The sequence below is a fragment of the Pezoporus flaviventris genome, unplaced genomic scaffold (genome assembly GCF_033815535.1).
Source record: "Pezoporus flaviventris isolate CSIRO_AGI_PZ_B2104156 unplaced genomic scaffold, CSIRO_AGI_Pfla_v1 ptg000081l, whole genome shotgun sequence".
NCBI classification, from domain to species: Eukaryota; Metazoa; Chordata; class Aves; order Psittaciformes; family Psittacidae; genus Pezoporus; species Pezoporus flaviventris.
The window spans coordinates 2,174,928-2,198,146 of record NW_026892629.1 but is presented as its reverse complement, the minus strand read 5'-3'; the positions used below and the strand labels follow the sequence as shown (position 1 = coordinate 2,198,146).

Genomic DNA, 23,219 nt, shown 5'->3' with positions numbered 1-23,219 from the left:
CTCTTTTGGAAAGAAAATGATATCTTGTGACACTGGAAATGAAATCATAGCACATGCCTGTGCTTTGTTTTCTAGAAACGGATGCCAGAGGAAAAGAAGTTTTGCAAGGATTGTTCAGAACTGAAATTCGGAACTGGTTGCTCAGAGCTTAGCACTGTTGCGGACTTCTCTTTGGAGTTTGTTAATACCTGACAATTTTGCCTGCCTACCTGGCTACCTCACTGTACTGTGCTCATCTGAACTACTTAGTTCCTGAATCTCCACAGTTTACAATATGGCACTAAAGCTATCACTGGAGTCTGGCATTTTGAAGAAAAGATGGGAGTTTGGCTGCCAGGGTGAAGGCGAAGGTTACCACAGCAAGAGACAAGGAGTGAAACAGAGCAAAAAAGAAACAGGAAGAGAGTGGCTGAGACACAGTGAACCATTATATCCTCACTGCAGTACCTATGTTCTGAAAAAGCCCCCAAGTTCAATTGCCATTTTCATCATAAAGGGAAAAAAGAGGAAGGCTGCCACCCTAGAAAGGGGAGACAGTCAGGGGGAGTGAAGGAAATGAATGGAGAGCAAAGAGGGTTGTAGCTATAACCAAAGGATTTTTAAATATATGCAGCAAAATGGTGAGTCAGAATGGATCACCCAGAACAGCAGGCTGGTCTCTGATTTAGAGACTCACATGCTTCATGTAGCATCTTGGATCAACACAGCATTGGAAATCAGGGAACCGATATAGTTTCATGATGAAAAAAGTCTGCGAGATGAAGCATCCAAATTCTTGAATGTGATGTGACAGCTTGTGGTTATTCTTTCTCTCCCCAAATCCAAGTTTACAGACAGCATGTTATGGTGTTTGTAACATAAGCAAATCCTGAGAGGACCAAATTCCTCTGCTGGGGCTGGCTGCTAAGCCAGTGTTTGCACTGACACCACCTCATTTCTCTAACAGCGCAGGCAGGCTCTTGAACTGCATTGCCTGCTCCTCATTGCCTAGCACCCTGTTGTTACCCCACTCACCACCCTGAGTGCACTAGAAGTACACTCTTAGCACAGGACTGCAATCCTTTGCTTTAAACATGTCATGCCCTGTGGCTATATGCCAGCATTTAAACTGCAGGGTGCTAAATGGACTCATAATTCCAAGAGGACATACAGAAGTTAAAAAACTAGCTATTTGTACTAATCTGGACAGAAAGGCGGAGCAGGTGGGATAGTGACAACAGTATGCAGAGAACCCACATGAACACTGAGCTCACATTAACACACTGTGCGTTAGACAGGGTCACACACTTCCATTAATTATTACACACATATGTACCTGCTAAGCTATGCCAACATTTCAACAGAGTTCAGTGTCAATGCAAACATCCCCTCAATGCATACATAACTTTTATCATAGCACAGTTTTGTTTTCTGGCAACTGCGCTAGAAAAACTATTTTTGCATATTTACTTCCAAAATCCTAGATTATAATTTGACTGTGATTATCACTTTTGCTGTGTGATAAGCACATAAATGCATTGTCTTTTGCAAATCATGGGTGTTGCTATGTGGACTTGGGGGGGGGGGGGGGGCTTCATATAACAAAAGCTAATGCCGGAATACATAGGGTTAAAGTACTTTTAGCCTAACTTAGGTTGAAGATAAAGAACAATGTTTGTGTTGTAAATCTGTGAAATTTAGTGGCCCCACTAAACATGAATGAATGATTTCACACCATCCTTCTCAGTTAGTTTAGAGACAGTGCCTCCCAAACATCTGCTAGCTTGGGATACTCCTTGTCTGCCCATCCTGCAATAAATTTTGCAGGAAGGTCACACTGTTCTAAATCTTTGCCAGCTATCAGAAGAATTACAGATATGGCTGGTTTCAGCTAGTTTTGTGATAACTGGGGCATCCAAAGGTGAAAAGTACATCGCGAGGAAGACTGCTTACTTCATCCTGAAGACCCCTGCCCACAGTCACCAGAGAGCAGTGTGCAGATGCCAAGAGGAGACTTACAATAATAAGTTCCTGGAGCTAGTTATAATATTCCCTGCCTATACATGGGAATTATGAATATGTATATGACTAATGCAATAGTGAAAGTATATAAACCTGTAACAAATGCTAGTCAGTGCACTTCTGGCTACGGTCACGGGCCCAGCACTGTTGCTTTTGCTTTATTGACTTTGTCCCTCAATAAAACCCTGTTATCACTATTAGAGGAGTGAGCTCGTATTTCACAGCTGTAATGTAAATACTTTAGATGTACATACTCCCATCTCCTGGACAGAACATATATTGCACATACCTGTTGATGCTGATGTGTTCTATGGCTGGCTATGGAACTTCTTGTTATCCTGTAATGACCTCCAGAAAGGTAATGGTTTATTGTTCCACTCAGTAAAAAAAATCCTCTGCAAATGAGGCATCTCTGGGGCTCTTGAAGGGGCACAGGAAAATTAAGTGATAGATGGTATAGGGAAGAACATTCTCCCTAGGCAGTGGAAAAGAAGGTGGGCATTATAATTTTGTTTGTTTGTGTGCTTTATGGAGTCTGAGTATGAAGAAAATTGTATCTTCCCATTTCTTGTGGAAGAGGAAGGAAGAAGACATGGCCAGATGTCCCACAGGAGCTGCTAAATGAGAATACCTGGTTGCAACCCACTGAGATATTGCAACTGGGGCTGCAGTTCAGAGTTTAGAATCATAGAATCATAGAATAGTTAGGGTTGGAAAGGACCTTAAGATCATCAAGTTCCAACCCCCCTGCCATGGAAAGGGACACCTCACACTAAACCACGATACCCAAGACTCTGTCCAACCTGGCCCTGAACACTGCCAGGGATGGAGCATTCACAACTTCCTTGGGCAACCCATTCCAGTGCCTCACCACTCTTACAGTAAAGAACTTCTTCCTTATATCCAATCTAAACTTCCCCTGTTTAAGTTTTAACCCATTACCCCTTGTCCTATCACTACAGTCCCTAATGAAGAGTCCCTCCCCAGCATCCCTATAGGCCCCCTTCAGATACCGGAAGGCTGCTATGAGGTCTCCACACAACCTTCTCTTCTCCAGGCTGAACAGCCCCAACTTTCTCAGCCTATCTTCCTACGGGAGGTGCTCCAGTCCCCTGACCATCCTTGTGGCCCTCCTCTGGACTTGTTCCAACAGTTCCATGTCCTTTTTATGTGGAAGACACCAGAACTGCACACAATACTCCAGGTGAGGTCTCACAAGAGCAGAGCAGAGGGGCAGGATCATCTCCTTCGACCTCCTGGTCACGCTCCTTTTGATGCAGCCCAGCACACGGCTGGCTTTCTGGGCTGCAAGCGCACACTGAAGCCGGCTCATGTTCATTTTCTCATCAACCAACACCCCCAAGTCCTTCTCTGCAGGGCTGCTCTGAATCTCTTCTCTGCCCAACCTGTAGCTGTGCCTGGGATTGCCCCGACCCAGGTGTAGGACCTTGCACTTGTCATGGTTAAACTTATAAGGTTGGCATCAGCCCATCTCACAAGCGTGTCAGGGTCCCTCTGGATGGCATTCCTTCCCTCCAGCATATCAACTGAACCACACAGCTTGGTGTCATCGGCGAACTTGCTGAGGGCGCACTCAATCCCACTGTCCATGTCAGTGACAAAGACGCTGAACAAGACCGGTCCCAACACTGATCCCTGAGGGACACCACTCGTTACTGGTCTCCAATTGGACACTGAGCCATTGACCACAACTCTTTGTGTGTGGCCATCCAGCCAGTTCTTTATCCATTGTGTGGTCCACCTATCAAATTGATGTCTCTCCAATTTAGAGACAAGGATGTCATGTGGGACAGTGTCGAACACTTTGCACAAGTCCAGGTAGATGACATCAACTGCTCTACCCCTGTCCATCACTTCCGTAGCCCCATCATAGAAGGCCACCAAATTGATCAGGCAGGATTTCCCCTTAGTGAAGCCATGCTGGCTGTCATCAAGCACCTTGTTGTTTTTCATGTGCCTTAGCATGCCTTCCAGGAGAATCTGCTCCAAGATTTTGGCAGGCACAGAGGTGAGACTGACTGGTCTGTAATTCCCCGGGTCATCCATTTTCCCCTTCTTGAAAATGGGGGTTATATTTCCCTTTTTCCAGTCATTGAGAACTTCACCTGACTGCCATGGTCTTTCAAATATGATGGACAGTGGCTTCGCAACTTCATTTGCCAGCTCCTTCAGGACCCATGGATGGATTTCATCAGGTTCCATGGACTTGTGTAGTTTCAAGCAATATATGGCAGTAGTTGGCGGTGGCCGAGTGCACCTCAGAGGCTACCATTGTAACCAGCAGCGTGATCCCTAAGGGCTTTGCCCTCGGTAGCTCACAGAGCAGAGAGAGGAGTGCCCTCTTCTGTCTCCAGGACTTTTTTGGAGGACTCTGGGTAGCTTCTTCCCCTTCTAGATCTCTGTAATATAAAGGGTATGTACCTGACTGCCTTGGAGTTGATATTAGCGGGAAAAGAGGAAGCTGAAGCCTGGAAGTGCAGCCACAGACTCCCCCAGCCAGGCCTTTCTCCTTCCAGGCTTAGAAAGGCCATGCTGCCTGGGCTCCAGGTCTTCGGTGCAGCTCTGAGCCAGCTGAGTGGTTTCCCTTTCCCTCTCTGCCCTTCCCTGCACTCCTCAGCACTGATGGATGGCAAGTTACTGCTGGGGAGATTCCAACTGGACGCAAGAGGAAATTTTTTCACAATGAGAACAATCCACCACTGGAATAATCTCCCTGGGAAGTGTTGGATTCCCCAGCACTAGACACTTTTAAGATTCAGATGGACAGGGTGCTGGGACATCTAGCCTTGAAAGGTTGGGCCAGGTGAACTTTGAGGTCCCTTCAATCTGGTGTTCTGTGATTCTGCACTCTGTCTCCTCACTACCTGGATTTAGCCCTCAGCCTGCCACTTGACCATAGCATCAAGGAAGGATATACTGTGGAAAAGGTGACTCACAACATTGGCAACAAATGCGTTGGCATTAGCCACTAACCATGGCTATCAGTATTTGTTACCTGGCTTTGTTGTATTTTGACACTACTTGTTTTGTTACAAAGATGGCAGTAGGTAGACCACCCAATGGCCACATTGTCCAGTCTGAAGCAAACAGGGTGGACAAAGTCCCATGTCAGACTGACAGCGCCCAAGCAAGCACCATGTTGTAAATGTGGTGGCTGTGCTGTGCATGCCGTCAGTGGGATCACCGGTGCATGAGTGTCTGACAGGAAAGGGAACGTGCAGGTGCGTTTTCTGATTTCTGAGTTACACCCGAGGTCTGTAGTCCCACGGAAAGACGGCAAAGATTTAGAGTTTGTTCCCCATCTTCCTTAGGCTGCAAGCTATCGAGGAACGGGGGACACTTGAAGCCAGACCACTTTAGCAGCGACTGGTGTGCTTACTACCCCAGGGAAGTTGATGTGACTCAGTCCCGGCTGGTCCTTAGCCCCGGAAGGTCGCTAGCCAGCTGCTGCAGTTGCCTTGCTCCAGGAGGCTACTCTGGTTCCGGAGGAAGCTCCTCCGTGGCCACTGCTGTAGACCGAAGTGACGGAGCAGGCAGCGCGGAGGACAGCCTGCCGCCGGCGCGGGTTGGGGTCCTTACACGCTATAAGACCGTAAAGCGGAAAACCCGCCTCCTTTTCCGCTGGTGCCTGGCGGTGGTGCGGGGTGAGTAGGGAAGATGGTGCCGGGGCCTGCAGAGCGGAATCCCCGCGGTCGCCGGGGCATCGTGGCGGGAGCGGGCCGGGCGGGGGCCTCGGGGCGGCCGGCGCCGCTCACCGCGGCGGCCTTTGTCTGTATTTCCAGCAGGAAGCCGGGCGGGAACAGCACCCACCGTGAGCACCATGGCCGAGGAAGGGTGAGCGGGGCTGGGGCCACTGGGGGGCGGCGGGCGGAGGGGCCGCGTCTCGCTTAGCTGTTTCGCGCTGCTCCATGCCGGGCCTTGCAGCTCCGGCCTACGTAGGCCCCGTCGTGGTGCTGCCGCATGCTTCATGCAGGTTGGATGCTCGGCTGGTGTGCGGGGCTTCCTTTTTTTTTTAAGGGAGCGTGGAGGAGCAGAGCTGGCTGGCTCGGTAGGAGAATTTAATCTCGGTTCCTTTCAGATTTCACCTTTTCCTCAGTTTGTTCTTCGCCTTAGTTTCTCTGCTTGTTTCGTTTCTGTATACTTTTAACTCTTGGATGCTTGGTGGTAAAGGGGAAACTTGCTTGTCGTTGTAAGATGCTGTCATGATCAGAGCAATATCTGTGTTCTCTTTAGCATTACTGCTGGAGGTGTAATGGATGTTAACACCGCCCTGCAAGAAGTGCTTAAGACTGCACTTATCCATGATGGCCTAGCTCGTGGTATTCGTGAAGCAGCCAAAGCCTTGGACAAGTAAGTCTGGCTTTCCCATTTTGCCTATGGTAAATCGCAGAACGGCACAAGGTATGTTGAAAACATCCAGGGGTCACTTTGCTCAGATGTTTAGTTGAAACTTTTTGCAAGACCCTGTTTTTCTGCCAACAAGTTTTGTCTTTATCTCTTTTTCAAGGTCTTTAACTGTGATCTTAAAATACAGATGCTAAACTTTGTGATTCAAGAATAACAGCATCTAGTGTATTTACTATCTTTTTGTGACCTCAGTGCCATCGAGTTTTCACATGGACTTGTTTTGTGAAGTAAATGGAATGGCACTTGCAGTATGTAGCTGTGAAAATCTGGGGCTCAAGGACCTTGTGTTTTAAGAATGATAAAACTCTTCTCAAAATTAAGATTCTAATTGGGAGGCTTTATATATGTCAGATTTAACCTAGAAGAGTTGGTTTAGTTTTATGAAGTAAACCTGAAATTCATAGCTTGCCCTCACTGCTTTTGCTAGCTTCAGTTTTTTGCCTTTTTTGTTTTGTGGGTTTTTTTTTTCCCACTGTAAATAATTGGTTTGGTACAATATCAAAACAATATTAAACTTGTCATATATGTGCCAACCACGGTAATCGGTTACGGCTTCTTGGTAGGATGAAGTACTCTGTATGTACATACACGTTTCTTGTATATGTTTATATATATATATGGAGAGAGGCACATACTTCTAAGACTAGATAGTGCTTAAGCGAAATGCTGCAGTGTTTGGGTGATGACTTAACAACTTGTCGGATACCCCTTCACTCATCTAATGAGTGAGACCAACAGTCTGACAAACCTGTATGCGAAAAAGCTCTAAGACAAGGTACCAAATAATGGGAGAGAAATGCTACTTAGTTGGCTGACAACTAGTTTTTAAGAGTTGTTTTGATTTCAGATAAAATTTCATATGCTGTGTGTTAAGAGGTTTATGTACAAAGTTTATATGCATACGAATGTGATGGTTTTCACTTGGAAACGTTGTTTCTGAAACAGTGTTGTAAAAGTCATGATGAAGGAGGCCATAGAGAACACTGACTTTGTTTGCAGTGGTCAAATTATATTAGGTTAAGCATGGAAGACCTATACAGCTCTCTTTGTTGTCAGGTATCCCTTTGGTATTCTTAATATTGTACCACAGTATACAAAGATCCTAATTAGAAATGAGGCCCTGTCATAACAGCTTCTTTCAATGTAAGTAGAAAAGATTGTTCTGAAGAGCTTATAACAAATTGATACGGAAATGCAAGCTTTTAATAATTGCAGTTCTAATGTTCAGTTGCTATCTGTGGTAAACAAAAAACAACTTGCAACTCAGATGCTTTTTAATAGTGACACCAATTCTGCCTGGGACTGGTGTATATCCAGTCATTACACCATTTTCTCAATGGCTGAGAATTTAATTAGCGGGGTTTTTAGAAGCTTCTGGAATAATCTGATAATACAGCTAACAATGTATGAGTAGTCTGCTATATATATGAAAAGCTTAACTTGTAGTAGATCGTCTCAAAAGTATGTTAGTATTTCAAAAGCCTGTGTAGTCTCAAACCAAAAAGTTAAACTTAGGAAGTGGTTGTCTAGAAATGCACTAGCTGAATTTTGTTCTTCACAGTTTTGATTATCAAGAACGTTAAATCCGTGTCCCAAATTGAATTGTCTTTTTTTTTTTTTCTTTTAAGACGCCAAGCCCATCTTTGTGTTCTGGCTTCAAATTGTGATGAACCCACATATGTAAAATTAGTTGAAGCGCTTTGTGCAGAACATCAGATCAACTTAATAAAGGTGAGTGTCAGAACTTCAGGCACAAGTTTAGAACAGTTACCCTGATTGCAATATAAGCTGCTTGTTTCATCATGCAGAGAGCTGAATCTTTGAGACACTGCTATAATTCTGTATAAGGCTTATCTAAGCAAAATTTCTCTTGGTAGCAAAGGTTGTTTTAGTTCTGAGTGATTGTCATAGAAGCAGTACAAAACCTGCATGTAAATGGCAAAGGATGTGTATCAGATGTTTTACAAAGTTAAAATGATTTCTTGTTTTCTGACAAATATATTAATGCTGCAAGTAGCTGTATAGATGTCTAAACATTATTCTTCAAAGCTGTACAGTGATGATACTTTGGCTCCCTCTACTGATAGTTGTGAGGAAAGCAGCCATCCGTTACCCAATACTTCTGAGTACAGCAGTTTTTGCTGAACCCAGTTATGTTGCAAGTTGCTAGTTCTAATGTGATGTAATGTTTTACGCAGGTTGATGACAACAAGAAACTGGGTGAATGGGTAGGTCTCTGCAAGATCGACAGAGAAGGAAAACCTCGCAAAGTAGTGGGCTGCAGTTGTGTGGTTGTCAAAGTAAGATGATGCTATAATTATAGCTTACTTCTTGAGTTCTGAAAATAAGCAGTAAAGATAAGGTGGCTTTAGATAATGGACTATTAGATAGATCTAGGTTTTTATTTTTTTTAAACAGTTGCTTTGCATTGTTATAATGAAGATAAACTGCTTCCCTGTTCTATATTCCCTTTCGTGTGCATTTAAAATACTTCTATTAATTTTGTAAGTTAATGCCTGTTTCCTTAAAGTGTCTATGCCTACTTGCCAGTAAGCATTAAGGGACAGATCTTTTAACTAGAAGAGATGAAGTTTTATTTCAGGAAAGAAAAAATGCCAGTTCAATGTGTCTGCTCAACTTGAAAATGTTCTGCAGAGCATATTTTAAAACGAGCTGGTAAAGTAAAGCCACAGTACGAGCCTTGAAGACTTTGTTGTCTTTGAGGTCCCAAGAGATGGCTACATCTTCACAGTAAAGACTAATCCCTTCTTTATGTGTTTTCATACTTTTGCTGCTGTTTCACATAGTTTACTTAGCTTTCTTTAAACAGAAATGAAGAATTACAGTTGAATGAAATAGAGTAGTTCTTTATTAGAGCAGTTTTTTATTAAGAGAATGAAAGGAAAACAGCTGGCAGATTGTTAGATGTTACTTATATGGAATTGTGGGAATACTTGGGATGCCTTGAGAAAAAGCATCAACCTCAATTTTCCTTTTTAAAATAGCTGACAAATTTTTGAATGAGTCAATGTGTTATTAATGAGTTGCCTTGTGTTACAGGACTATGGCAAGGAATCTCAGGCCAAGGATGTCATCGAAGAGTACTTCAAGTGCAAGAAATGAACCAGAAAATAAATTTTGAACCTGACTAGTGTGTGTGTGTGTGATTAATGGGTGGGAACCTGTGGAATAGTTCTTTAAGTTGCAACAGGTACCATCAGAAGATAAAGGGCTTTTCAGACCTTGGTATAGCTATTACTGTGCTAACCGTCAGCTTGCTAAAAAGATGATGGCGATTCCTGCCTTTCCTATGCTTGGGTGCTTCTGTTTTCTGTTCCATCACAGAGGGTACCAACTTGGGGAACTTCGCACAGCTCACCTGTGGGAATGCTGTCAATTACTGCCTTTGCTTGGGCCTGTAGTTCTGCAGGGATTCTGAATATGTTGTTATGGGAAAGCCTGAAGTACTGCTGCATCTGTGATGAAAATTTGGCTCCCTCTGCTGAAACAGATGAGGAGAATGGCCTTAACCGTTACCCAAGTCTTCTGAGATGTCGCACGAAATTTTTAAATGCTATCCTAATATATTGGGGACATTACTTGACACAAGGTGTGCGTTGTTTGGTTTCCCCTTCCCCCAGTTCTGAAGCGAATTGTCAGTGGAATAAGCTTCCAGGAAGTATTGTCACCTACTTCTAGGTATTTATTCTGTAGGAGTCTTAGTAGTCAGGTAGCCAAGTAGCTGAGATCTCATCACTGCTTGAAACAACACGTTGTTGAACTCTGGCTTGCCCAGTGTCTTTAGTTTCCACAGTAGTTGGATGATGTACAGATCTTGTCAGTTTTTTGCTTTTTGGATACAAAGTGGGATTTAGACTGGAATTTAAGGTTAGCTATTTTTTTCTCTCCCACAAGTTATGTATGTTTTCCATTTCCTATGGAGCAGCTCTTAAGTGGAGTTACAAGGAATTGCTGCGTTATGCTGATGAGTAAGACATGAATATGTGGGGCTGAGCACCTGTAGACTGAGGAGATTGGAATGTGTATTTCTTTACTTCTCAGGCTCTTGAGCTTGAATTTTCATTGTGATTTATAACTGATTTCGGTAACCCACATCATGCATGTAGTGTATAGACAGGCATGTTCTCCAGATGCTGGGCTCATATGCACTCTGTACAGCTTTCATTAAAGCTCTTTTGAAGTGTCTGTTTTGGCCTTGTCACAAATTTGTAGCTGTGTAGCTGCTAGTAGCTAGATCTGGGTGACTTGGATTTTTGAGAAGTTCCTGTAGTAACATTTTCAGATGTACTTAATGACAGTCACCTTTTCCAAGTCTGCCCAAATACAGGAAATGTAACCTTGTGGTGATACATATTCAGTTTTGTCTGAGAAGTTCTCAGTGAAGTGAGTTAAAAGTAGCTGTTAACATTTTAGTTAATGTCATGCTAGTATTGTAAATGGAGGGAAGTTAGCAAATGTACAGATGCTACCACTTTCCCTTTGGATGCTGAAATGACAAATTTGTTCCTGTAGATATAAGCCTTAGTTGGAGACCTTGTTTTGTTAGTTACTGGAGGTTTCTAAACACTAAGAAAAGGCAGTTTATAAAAATATTGCTTTAACTATATAGGCTAAGAGACTAGTAGAAAACTTTTGTCAGTTGAGTTTGGCTAATAATCTTGAGTATGACAGAAGCACACTTCAGTCTTGTCCTATTTACACTTCAATCTGTTTTCCTGTTTTAAGAACCTGCAACTTCTTAAAGTTTGGGATAAAATAATAATGCTATTTGTTCTTCAGACTTTTTTGCAGCTACATTCTAAGAGAATTGTCTGAAATGGTAGTGATATTGGCAGTATCATAGGATTTATGTTTTTGCTTTTCCTTGGCCGGCTTTTTTATCAGAGTTATTACAAAGGGAATTGGGATCCAAAACTGGAGCATGTGGGTTCCATGGCCTGTGTACTGCTGAGGTTGAAAATTGTTTCTTAATTGAACATGTTTCACTACCAGCACATTTTTTTACCTGCTAGGAATAGTAAATTTCTCTTAATTCCTTGGATCTGTGGATGCAGGGTAACAAACATGCAATTCAGTAAGCCCCTCCAGGGTAATGGGTGAAGATGTTTAGAAAATATTAAATCCATAGCCTTATATTCTCAAATTTGAGGAAGCTTTTGCTAAGCCTATGCAAGCAAGCTAAGATTTTCCAGATGTGTGACTTTTTGGCTAAAATAGAGCTTTTCATTTTATTGTTAATTTTGAACACAAAATGACTGGAGAATGGAGGAGAGCATGGTCCGGAGTTCAGATACGCTTAACTGACTACAAAAGGAGTAAGTCCTGTATAGTACTTCCTGGATGTAGGATTATGTGAAGTTAAGCTGCTTTTTTTTGTTTTTTAACTGAATTTGCCCTTCTGATGAAACAGTTTAGCTTGAGGCCAGCTCAGCATGGAAAGTTTGCTATTGTAACTTAATTTCCCACAAGTCTACTAATTTCTTAATTTACTTTTGGGGAGGGAAATAGGAAGGATATCAGTGGAAGAAGGAAGAAATATTTATGTCCAGGTTAACTCTGGTCTTTTTAAGGAAAAGGATCCATTGCTGAAAAGGATTAATAAAAATAAAGTTGATGACATGTTACTTTAATAAAATTCTGAAGTTGTTTGGCTGTTACTACTTTACCTCCATAGAGGATGTGGAAACCTGTTCACCATTTGTATTTAATACCTGATGTTCATCTTAGCACTTTCCTCAATATTTATGGAGAAAGCTGATTCAAAATACCATGCTACATTGTGATCCTACTGTCACTGGATTTCCCACCCAGCTGTAATGCTATAGAAACAGGATTTGCTTGGTTAAGAAAAAGATGTTCTCTGAGTATTCATAGCCTACAAGAATGCTGCAGAAATACTACATTTGTTTGACTAGGCTGGAATAGTACAATAGCACCAATTTCATCTTTGCATGAAAGGTAGGTGAGATGTCCATTCTTACGGATCCTGGAGCTAGTATACTGCTTTACCTGACAGGAGCAGTGAAATTCTTTGCAACAAGTTTTTTAGCTGGATTTTTTTTAAGCCATATATGGGGAACATGCATGCTAAATCTATAGTTGAATTAGACTTAGGAATTGTTAGCACATTGTGAATTTATATGTTTAGTAAGGAGCTTTACATATTTTAAACCTGCAAGCAATATGATAAGAGTCCAGCAAACTACAGTTACTCAACTTTACAGCGCGTTCTACTTTAATGTATTTTAGCTGCAGTGTGAGAAAAATAACATGATCTCCATCTATCAAATGATTGTTTCATTTCTACCATGGGATATTGGAATTGCTACTTCAGCAGTAGCTGGATTATACATTTCATCTTAAATACTATGCTATGATCAGTTAACTCTTGGGAAAAAGAATTCTAAGTAAAGAGCTGTAGTCCATGAGCAAGTTTAAGCAGTGTTTTGCAATAATTGAATGATATCTCAATGTAAATTCAGGGCTATGTTTGTGTTTTGTTTTTGTTTTGTTTAAAATGTCACTTTATTTTACATGGCAATGAATATTAATACTAGGGAATGGTATCTCTTCGTGCCAAGTTTGTTTTCACAGAAACAACTGACAGTTCTTAAGTATTTTTGCCAGAAGGAGTTGGGTAAGATACTAATTTTTTGATCAAAATGGTTAAGTATAAGGTTAGGGGTTTCCTGTAATGTTTTATTTCTTGGAAGTGACCTTAGAATCTATGCAGGGTCAGTGTTGGAGAACTTGTTAAGACTATTCCTAGTGCTTGATTTATTTTCAAAAATTTCTTGAGGGCTAAATTCCACCCAAACTTGCTGGTTAATCTTTTGGAAAAATTATTTTGGTTACTCAGATTGGCCAAGGAAGACAAGTGATTGCTAGTCCTTCTTCGTACTGGGAGACTTGGCATATGCTTCCGAGATGTCTGCTTTGTAGACAAAGTAGACCCAGTTTCTTCACATTTTCTTGATAGATGGTGTGGGTTTTTTTTGCTGTGGAAGACATTGATATTGATGTGCCCTGTAGGATTTCAAAGGAGTAGGCTTTGGAATACTCCTCAAAGTATAGCCATCTGTAGTTAGAATCATAGAATCATAGAATAGTTAGGGTTGGAAAGGACCTTAAGATCTTCTAGTTCTAAGCCTCCTGCCATGGGCAGGGATACCTCACACTAAACCATGTCACCCAAGGCTCTGTCCAACCTGACCTTGAACACTGCCAGGGATGGAGCATTCACAACCTCCCTGGGCAACCCATTCCATTCTAGTTATCACCTGAAAGCATGTGATTAGCATTAAACATGGGATTGGGAGTTTGAGTTTGACTCAATGAGGAACTGACCCTCATTTTTCCTCTCTTGCTGGTTATATTTGATGTTCCTTTCAGGTTTTCCTTGTGAAACAGGGATAATGCAGAATGGCTTGCTCAATGATATGTGCTTTGTGGGTTTTGGTTGGCAGAAGCAGCAGAAAGAGATTCTTGTTCTGGACTAAAATACCAGGTTTTAGTGGGTTTTGCATGGATTGGTAGTTCTTTCCAGGCCTATATTCTTACATTTCCATGTGAAGCAGAAAGCTAATGAAGTGTTTTGAAGAAATGCTGCTAAGTCATTGTGAAGGTGCTAAGTACAGATGCTTAGACTGTGTTGGAAGAACATCCCATGCGGGATTTCAAATAAAAATAATCTTGAGAACAGTTAAGCTCCCTTTATTTTGGAACCTGTATGTCACCCTGGCCAGTACTGCTTTTCTGCATCTTGTGAATTTTGCCTTGTATCATAAAAGCTTGAGCATCTGGACAGCACCATCACCATGCATTTGCAGAGATCCTGCTCTGATGGAGTTGTGGTTGTGGCTGTGGATCCTGTAGGGGAGCTGGTTATGCCTGACCTCCACTCTTTCCTCTGATGGTGCCCTTTACTGTTTCAATCCTTTGATGTCTGTGAGAAAGGCAGTGCTACTCAGTGCTAATTCTGGTTGAGAAGGAAGTGTGTGTGCTTGTAATGTGTAGTGGGAGCCCGAGTGTTCACTTTAAGGTAATTTCTTATCAGGACAACTCATTCATATCAGGATCTCCCACTAATATGCTGATGTGTTTTGCAGTAGCGCAAATGTCAGGGGACCAGGGCTTGTCAGCAGCAAATTGCCATGCTTCACAAGCACTTCTTAGGGCTCCAGCCATTCCTTTGGAGAAGGCTGGAGCCTTTTTCTTGTCTCCTTTGGCAAGAAAAAGTTTATCTTCCAGTCTTCCGTAACACAAAGTATTTTATGGAGGGTGAACACTAATCCCACATGAATCAAAAAATATATTTAGTATGAAAACACACAATGTCCTTAACATTTTTCTGTAATAAATAAGCATGATCCTCAGCATTTTCTGACTAATGTTCCTGATTTAGAATTGCCTCTACCTGTCCAGTTTTATTCCCTCTATTACAGAAGCTAGATACCCCAGCTGCAAGCCAGTGCCCCTCCTGTGTTTGTTACTGAAGCTGGTGTAGACATGTCCCTGAAACATGCTCCCTTTCCTGAAGACCTCACAAAGGTCTCTCATCCAGTGATGTAAAGGAGCGCTGGACATACATCCATTTGTCAGCCTTGACTTACCGTTTTGAGATGAAGTGTTGGATTTTTAATTTGTGTCTGGCCATTGAACCAGATACTGGGTGTTGTGTGAACACAGATGTGGCTTGATTTATGTAGCCTGAAGGAAAACAGAAGTAATGGCAAATTATTTTCTCAATGGTTTTAAGCAGTTAAGTAAATACACAAGATTCTTTTCAGTGCTTGGTCAGCAAGCAAATGTTTAGTTTTAACAAACTAAGCAGCTGAAGTATTTAGTATGCTGTCCTATATAATGATCCTACACACACATAATTTTCTCATGCACTAGTATTACTTTTGAATGAAAGTCCATCTACAAAAAGCCCTAAATCCACGTTAACTTCTTCACGTAGCTGACCTGTTCTAACTGATGATATAATCTTTTGTGGAAGTAAGCCACTATACAGATATCTGAACTTTCAGCCACTGGTAACTGCTTCTTCCTTTTAATTCCAAAAGTGTCCGAGTCATGCTGTATTATATGAAATAAGGGAAACTAATTTGAAAATCACTTTGGCTTATGTGAGCTTTTCCACTCCTCTTCCAATTCAAAAGCAATTGGGGGGGAACTTTTTATGGTACTGAACAAAAGTATTCACAAAATTTTCACTGAGACCTGTGTGAGGAATGCAGTATTAAGTAAACTCGGGATGCTTTTGATAAGTAACAACCACCACACTTTCAAAGGTTTACAAACTGATGTAATATTTTTGTTTGTACATCATTGGGTTTTTTTAATCTTTTCAATGATCATCTGATATTTCATACTGCTGAAAGATTATTAGTCACAAAGCAGAGTTATATAAAATATCTATATATAAGGGGAAAAATGTTCAAATGAACCTGGCTGTTGTTTTTCTTATCTGATTCAAAGTTTGCTACTTTCAAGCAGTCCTGTAGCTCAGTCAGTGTCAGGTGACTGTTCATCTTTGCTCTAGCCTGACTGAGGCTTGTCTGTAACGTAAGTTTTACTCTTTGAAGCACAGCGGTAGAGTTTGTGTGTCAATACTCTACAAAAATACCAGCACATAAATGGTCAGATATCCTTTCTAAAAGGAATGTCATAGAATGTATTTAGGTCGGTGCCTGGCATGCCAGCTTCCTGCCCTGTAAAATTTTACAATCAAGTTCTGAAACTGAAAAAATATATTTTATGCTGGTGTGCAGAAAAATGTTTATTAAAGCAAATTTCCTGTTTTCAGACTCCAAAGATATTGTAATTTCTCTATGCTTCACTTTTTCCATTTTTTTTTTGTGTGGGTTTCTTTTTTGTTGTTTTTTTTTTTTTTCTCCTTTCCTAAATGATCCTGAGACATTTTCCACAGTGAAAGAGTTCAAACCCATGTTAAAATAAGGTTTATATTTTGAGGACAGAAAAAAAGCTGTGCCCCCTAAGTAACCTTTTATATTGATTGTATTGTTAGCAGCCAGTGTGTTGGATAACATAATACAGATGCTTAGGACAGGTTTAGGAAGGCAAATAGTGGGGAAACCCAAAATGTTTCTATTTTTAGGAGTATGTGTTTAAGGGAATGGAGGTCACGTTTTGTTAGAACCCCTCCACAAAAAAATGAAACACCCTCAGATATCCATACATATAAAAGTGTTTGTATGTCAATACAAGCTATGGTATATATTCTCTTTTTCATCCATTTATTTGAATGGACAAAATTCAAGTAACACCATTCAGTTTTGCTCTTTTCAGGGCAGCAGAATACAATGTTTGTCAGCACATGTACAAGAAATACCGCTACGTGCATGGAATTAAGCAAGCTACTGTAATTTTAAAAGCATATAAATTCAATTCCTGGTTTTGCAGAGACTGACTTTCACCCTTCTGTTCCTTCCAGGGATATATTTTATATCCAAATCAAAATCTCAGCTGGTTCTGATTGTTCCCTCATGACTATCTGACCATCTGCTTTAAACTCAGTATGACAGCTTTTAACACTTCCTTTTAAGACCCGCATGTCTCAATCGTCTTCCGATCATCAGATCAGAGCAGCAGCATCATTCCATCTGACCCTCAAGCCTATTTACATGTCTTCAAATGAAAGTTAGTTGGAATAGATGTGTCTCTTTTACTTGCAGTTGTGTGAAAACACCCTTAAAAATGCTATGTGGACATGAGCTATGAGCGATTCTGCATATATTCAGAAGAGACGAAAAACAGCCAAAGTGGCCTACAGCCAAGAAACAGGGATGGTAATTGCAGTTCCCTTTGTATGGCTGGCTCTATTATCTTATGATAAAATTTATCATACTGTTACTGACCGAGGTAGTATGGTTGAGAATATAGACAGTGTTTGCTAGCCCTTCCCATAAAATCCTAATTCTGTTGAGAACTTTGCTAACGTTGTTTTCCATGGCCTGAAACTGTAGAGGGTCCCCTTTGGGAGGACGGTGAAGACTAATCCCTGTCTGCTTGCCAAATGCTTCACCTCATCTGGGGTTCGGCCGGTGTGTCCGTGCAGTGCACCATATCCTCGGGACTGCAGCGGGAAGCGATGGCCTGCCCTGGCAGGCGGGGAGCCGGGGGAGCCGCCGGGCCCCGGCCCCTCGGCCCGTCCCTGCGGCCGCGCTTCCCTGGCGGGGCAGGAGGTGGCACCCGAGCTACAGCTAAAGGGCCAAGGCCACAAAGAGGAAGCGGGGCTGAGGAGCGCCTGCCGGCCGGGGCAGGAGCTGTAGGAGCAGGTGCTGCGGTGATCCCGGCAAGCTGGCAACATAGGAAACAAATGTGAAATGAAAATCTTTAATGCCTTTGAATGTTGTCGATTTCTATGCGTATTTTCCAGCGTTGTAGCCTTGTAAAATCCAAGTGAGTCAGATGTTCAGATTTTACAGCGTGTAGAAATGTGTTTGCATAAACCAAAGGACTTTGTTGTACAGCTGCGGCTCCTTTAATCTGTTTTTCTCTGAGTCGTACCACACAGGGCATGCACGTCCACTGCTTTCACAGAGATATTTAATGAACAAGGAACAATTTAGAGAGGTTTGGGGGATGCGTTTAAGTCGGGAGTTGTTTGAAAGTTCACTTTGTACACTGTAAGTAGCGCTGTCTAGGAGATTAGGGAACACCAGTGTCAAATTAAGCATTTAAAGGACAGCATAGATTTAGGTGAAGGGGGTTTGATTTTTCGTTTCCCCCGCTGCCTCAAGTGTCTGATGTATTACAGCGTTCAAAGCATTTCAGTATGCTTATATTGTATTCACACATATGCAATGTATTTGAAACATTCCTACCAAGGAGATTGTGGTAAAAACTGTAACGTGCAGCTTGCTGGGTTTCATTGTAAAGTAATATAATCTCCACATGTGCGAAGGGCAATGCACTATTTTATTTTTTGCTTACCCCAGGGAATGTGATATTAAATTTATCAGCTGAAGTATTTGAATGAGAACTCATAAATATTTTTTGAGGTGCATCAGTGGCATACATGGGGAGGGAGAAGGCGTGCAGCCCTGGTTGAAGAGGAAGTGGTTCATGCTTTTCATCCTTCTCTGTCACATAACAGCTATGCATTGCCCTTCAGATGGGGTAGTGGTAAATTTTCTCAGTGACTGAAAAGAAGTTTTAAATTAGGGAGAATTTGTTAGTCACTGATTTTTACTGATAATTGTTAACTCTATCCCGCATGGACTTCAGATCTTGTTCACATTTGATACAGAGCTCTGGATGCCCTGGAGGGAAAGGAGAACGCTCCCCAAAAGAGAGGCATCATTCTGAAGATGTTCAAAACACACAGAAGGAACTGTTGGTCTACCCATTTTACCCAACATGCTGTGACTGTAGGCACCCTAGCTGGGCAAGGTTCTCCCAAACATAGAAGGAGTCTGCACACTGCCTTGATATAGTTACAGATCCTCCAGCGCTTAAGCAAGTTATCTTAACACAGGCATTATCCTGTGGTGTTGTGTGATCTAATCTCTTGTCTGGAGTTAACTTCAGTATCTCCAAAACAACTCTGTGGTGCTTTAGAATAATCCAAGCTGTGCTGAGTTAGAAGTTTTTTTGTCATTATTGGGTCTGTGTGCAGCTATAGCTGAAATTTACCCCTATCAGAAGGGCACTGAGAACATGCCCAAAGATGACATTTTGCTGCTGTAGAAAATCTTCATACCTCCACATTTTGAGTATTGCATACAATTGGTATCTACACCTCAAGAAGAATGTATTTTTTTCTTAAGAAAAAGAAAAAAAGTTATGAAAAGGACATCTAAAGTTGTTACAAAGAAGTAACAGCAGGCTTGTGGTCTCACTTCAGTTTGGAGAGAAGGCTGAGGAGGGATGAAGCTGATTTACGGCATCAAGAAGGCAGTGCAGAAGAGGGGTGCTAAACTTGTTTACCAAATTCTACAATACTAGATGAGAGAACATGCATTAAAACTGATAGGATGTAATTTAAAACAGGTTTTCCAAAGTGCCTTTCTTCAAAGCCTGTGATAAACTGTTACAACTTGCTGTTGTAAGAAAGTGTGAAGTCAGAACACATCAAGAAGTTCAAAATGGATGAGAGAAATTAATGGATAAAAGGTGCAAACCAGATACTATTGGGAATAGGCAGCGATATTCTCTCTGACACCTGAAATCTAATAGCAGGATGTTGAAGGAGCATGAGAATTGGAGCTCGGGTAGTGGTTGGTTTCACATGCTTTCTGTAAGCAGCTTCTGCAACAGCCACTGTGGGACACAGGAAACTGGGCAACGGACATTGGTTTCACCCTGTGGGGCATTTCTGATAGGAAAAGATAAGATGGGCATGCTCCCAAATGTGCTAAAAGAGCCCAAATGGCTGCCTAAAGCCTCTTAAAGGCTTAAAAAGTGCAAAAGGCATCATTAGCACTTGCAGAGAGAGCAAGCCAAGAGGAGGTGTCTGCTTCAACCCCAACCCTTTTGAAGTAAAGAAGCTAGACTTTTTTATGAATCTGCTCTGTTAGCTGCTAACTCAAAACTGAGGGCTAGCAGAGACTGAAGGTGGCTCAGAGTGGTATGTTACAGAAATGAAAGAAGCAATAAGCCTTTTGCTATTGTATAAATTGAAAATATTTGAACTGTGAACAAGCCTAATCCAGTTAGCTCTCTAGACACTTGCAGCAAATCTTACTAAAAAACTCTTGAGTTTTTTTCTTTCAGAGGTTGCTCCAGTTTTGCAGTGGACATACCTTCTGTGCCTTTGTCATCTTGGGAATTACACCGCTGTGATGCACTGCACTTGGAGCTACTTTTTGAGCCAGCTCAGAAATGGAAGTCAGTTCTGGGCTGAATTTGGCACACGGTGTCCGTTGCCCTGTGAGTACATTGCCTTTGTGCACCAAGACGGGCTATTTCCAAAAGGACTTGAAAGTTGGTTTTTCCACTCCATAGAGTCTTTAATGACCCAGGCCTGCCTATATTAGACACCAATTCTTCACTCGCCATGGTATTTCATCCAGCAGAAAAGGTGAACTGGCACTAATTTGGTGTAATAGCAAGGGAGCTCTTGGCACTTTGAAAGGTATTTCTCCCTTTGATCTAAAATAGCCCATGTGCACCAGCTTCTCTGGCACACTGAAAAGTTCACCAGTTTTTTTAAGTTTTTCTGAGAGGAACAGAATCCTGAAGGTGGTGAAAGGGTGAGTGGGGGCAAGGATTTATTTGTTTTTTCCTTTCTTTTAGCTGTTGTTGGCCTGAGATCTGAGGAGTGAAGCTAAACTTGTGATTTGTAAGGACTGTATTTTTAAAGATTTGCTAGTTGCTCCAGATAATAAAATAGGGATTTTTGTCCAGAGGAGAAGAAATGAAAATAAATAAACATGGATCTTTTTCACTTAATTTACGATCTGCAAATATGGTTCCTCCTCAACCTGCATGATTAACTGTCTTCAGTCAAGAGTGACCATTCTGGTTACATGTTCTATCAATAAAAAGCCATGAAAACTTTTTTTCATATGAGAAAAGAAATCCAATAGTATCAGATGACCTCAGTGTAGATTGTTTTGCCATTTGTATTAGGTTTTTAACTGTAGTACAGCCCATATATAAGTTACAGTACCTCACCTTTAACTTCACTGTCAGATTTAGTTTAATGGAAATTGCCTTTACTTTAACCCAGTACTTTAACCAACTTTAACCCAGTAGAGCTGGGAGGCTTTTTTTGTATGGGCATGATACTACTTGTTCCAACAGATGCTGGTTATGTATAGCTTTGTTTTCTCTGACCATGTGGATGTACCAAGAGGGGTTAAAAAGATTTGTTTAAAATTTTGCGGTTGATTAACATTTTTGAAGACCCGTTTTCTTCTTACAGAAAACTTTGTGGCTTAAGTACTTATAGAAGATAGTTGATTCCCAAAGGAAAAGGGGCAGCAGTTCTGTGTTAGTGTCTCTGTTCAAACTTATTATCCCAGCCTCAGAAATGTGTTTTCACTAACCTAAGAGGAGTGTGCTAAACTGAAGGAGAAGGTACGCAGCTTAGGCATTTGGCAATGCTTCCACTGGAGCTGCTGTGCTGGGGTAGTGGTGGAGGTTCATGAAGTGAAGTGTTCTTTTGAGTCTATCATATCTCAGCTACTTTACAATCTCTGGAGGGTCCCAGGCAGAGTTTCTGCAAGCTGTGCCCTGGTGTTCACCAGATAGTACATGTGGTGCAGATGTTTTAGGCTGATCACCTGAAGTTTGTGATAACTACAACACGTGCTGTGTTTTGGATGATCTCAATAGTAGGTCTAGTATCTTATTTCTGAGGCATTTTTGTTGCATGAAGCAATAAATTCAATTCTGTCATCATTAGGCAGGTGTTTATATGTACTGCAAGACTTTAATCTCTCTCTAGGGAATGAAATACTTTAGGGGCCCATTCTACAACTTGGTGTTTGCTTTGCATCTCTGTCATGTTCCTGTTTCTCTCAACGCCAGGAGGGCAAGCATGGTTTTATGGTTAGGACACAGGTCTGGAATAATTTCCCAGATTTGCCAGTGACTGCTTTGAAACTTAGAGCAAATCTGTCCCTCAGCTCACCAACTACAAAGAGTAAAGGTAGTGTGGCTTTTTATTTCTGCCATGTGTTTCATCTACTTAGCTTGGAAACCCTTTAGAACATAGGCTACATTGTGCTAGATGTATCCGTCCTAGATGCATCCTAATCCTTGTACACAAAGTCACAGTCTATTAGTAGTGATAGAACAGAAATTTAATCTACAGAATATTTAAGAAAGAGTCCCCCACAATAGAAATGACAAAATGACTTGCCATCATCCTATGCTTCGATAGTCATGTGATCTGCAAACAAGAGATTCATGGTTGTGACATGACTACTGTAATGTTTGGGTTTGGGAGAGTGTCAGTATGAACGAACTCTAATTTCTGAGGTCTGAAGGTAGTTTGCAGCATCTGTATGGCCTGGAAAACCTGGAGTCTGCTTACTGGTAGTTGTTGAGCAGTCATTAGTGAAACTTTCTGATGAACCTTGGTGAAAACGACCTGAATCAGGACAAACTTCATAAAGCAAAGAGCAGGGAAGAAGGAAATGCCTTGAAGATGCTTTGAGCAGAGGGCTTGGAAACCAACTAGCTCTTATCGTCAGAAAATAACCTCAGGGAAGAATATAATTTTTATAGTCTGGTATCCTGGGAGAAAACTCATGAAGAAATTCAGTGTGTTCTTGCAAGATAATTTTGGTACGCTACATAGACTTGAAATAGCCCAGCCATAAAGGCAATGCTAAAACAATCATCTCAAGGAATTGTGGTCAACTGGAAAAAAATAAATAAACGTTTCCATGTAAACTTCCCGTACTTAGAAGATAGTATGCTAGGATAACATTAAGGCAAACAGAAGGATTATGAGAAGCCTAAACAAATCCTTACAGCTTTAAACATGAATAAATTGTTGTATGCATAAAGTCAAGACAGCAGCTACCATTCACATCAAGCAGTTAATGTTTTCTTTTAGCTATACTTCTGAAAAATTATTCCATTAGATTAAGATAAAAGCTTTGTTTTACTCTTGAAGACATTTACAAATTCATCATGTTATTAAATGTATTGTAGTCCAGTACTTCAGAAATCTGTGCTGATACAAAGGAGTTTTATTCACATTCTTATTTTGTGACTTCTAATTTGCTTATATAAGGAAAAATACATCACAATCTACATTTCTTTTTCCTGGGGAGTCTAGGAAA

The 23,219-nt window shown here is 41.4% G+C and overlaps 1 protein-coding gene and 4 non-coding genes across 5 annotated transcripts; all 5 read left to right on the top strand.

The window, feature by feature from the left end:
- Nucleotides 1-5,697: 5,697 nt before the first annotated feature.
- Nucleotides 5,698-9,577, top strand: RPS12 (ribosomal protein S12). The gene is made up of 5 exons (XM_061474829.1): nt 5,698-5,856; nt 6,256-6,372; nt 8,058-8,160; nt 8,628-8,729; nt 9,490-9,577. Exons 1-5 carry the CDS (start codon nt 5,843-5,845, stop codon nt 9,550-9,552), a joined length of 399 nt encoding a protein of 132 aa, XP_061330813.1. The 5' UTR covers nt 5,698-5,842; the 3' UTR covers nt 9,553-9,577.
- LOC133280355 (small nucleolar RNA SNORD101) lies at nt 7,103-7,177 on the top strand. Its single transcript, XR_009747132.1, has one exon. It is a non-coding gene; the product is annotated as a small nucleolar RNA SNORD101 (small nucleolar RNA).
- Nucleotides 8,478-8,562, top strand: LOC133280357 (small nucleolar RNA SNORD100). The gene has a single exon (XR_009747134.1). It is a non-coding gene; the product is annotated as a small nucleolar RNA SNORD100 (small nucleolar RNA).
- LOC133280356 (small nucleolar RNA SNORA33) lies at nt 9,042-9,175 on the top strand. The gene has a single exon (XR_009747133.1). It is a non-coding gene; the product is annotated as a small nucleolar RNA SNORA33 (small nucleolar RNA).
- Nucleotides 9,578-9,900: 323 nt separating the features above from the next.
- Nucleotides 9,901-9,985, top strand: LOC133280359 (small nucleolar RNA SNORD100). The gene has a single exon (XR_009747135.1). It is a non-coding gene; the product is annotated as a small nucleolar RNA SNORD100 (small nucleolar RNA).
- The last annotated feature ends 13,234 nt before the right edge of the window (nt 9,986-23,219 follow it).

What these genes read in the sequence shown, in the direction of transcription:
- RPS12 (XM_061474829.1), top strand. An exon ending in GCAGCCAAAGCCTTGGACAA is followed by an intron (nt 6,373 to 8,057) that starts GTAAGTCTGGCT and finishes TTTTCTTTTAAG; the next exon opens with ACGCCAAGCCCATCTTTGTG. An exon ending in GCAGTTGTGTGGTTGTCAAA is followed by an intron (nt 8,730 to 9,489) that starts GTAAGATGATGC and finishes CTTGTGTTACAG; the next exon opens with GACTATGGCAAGGAATCTCA.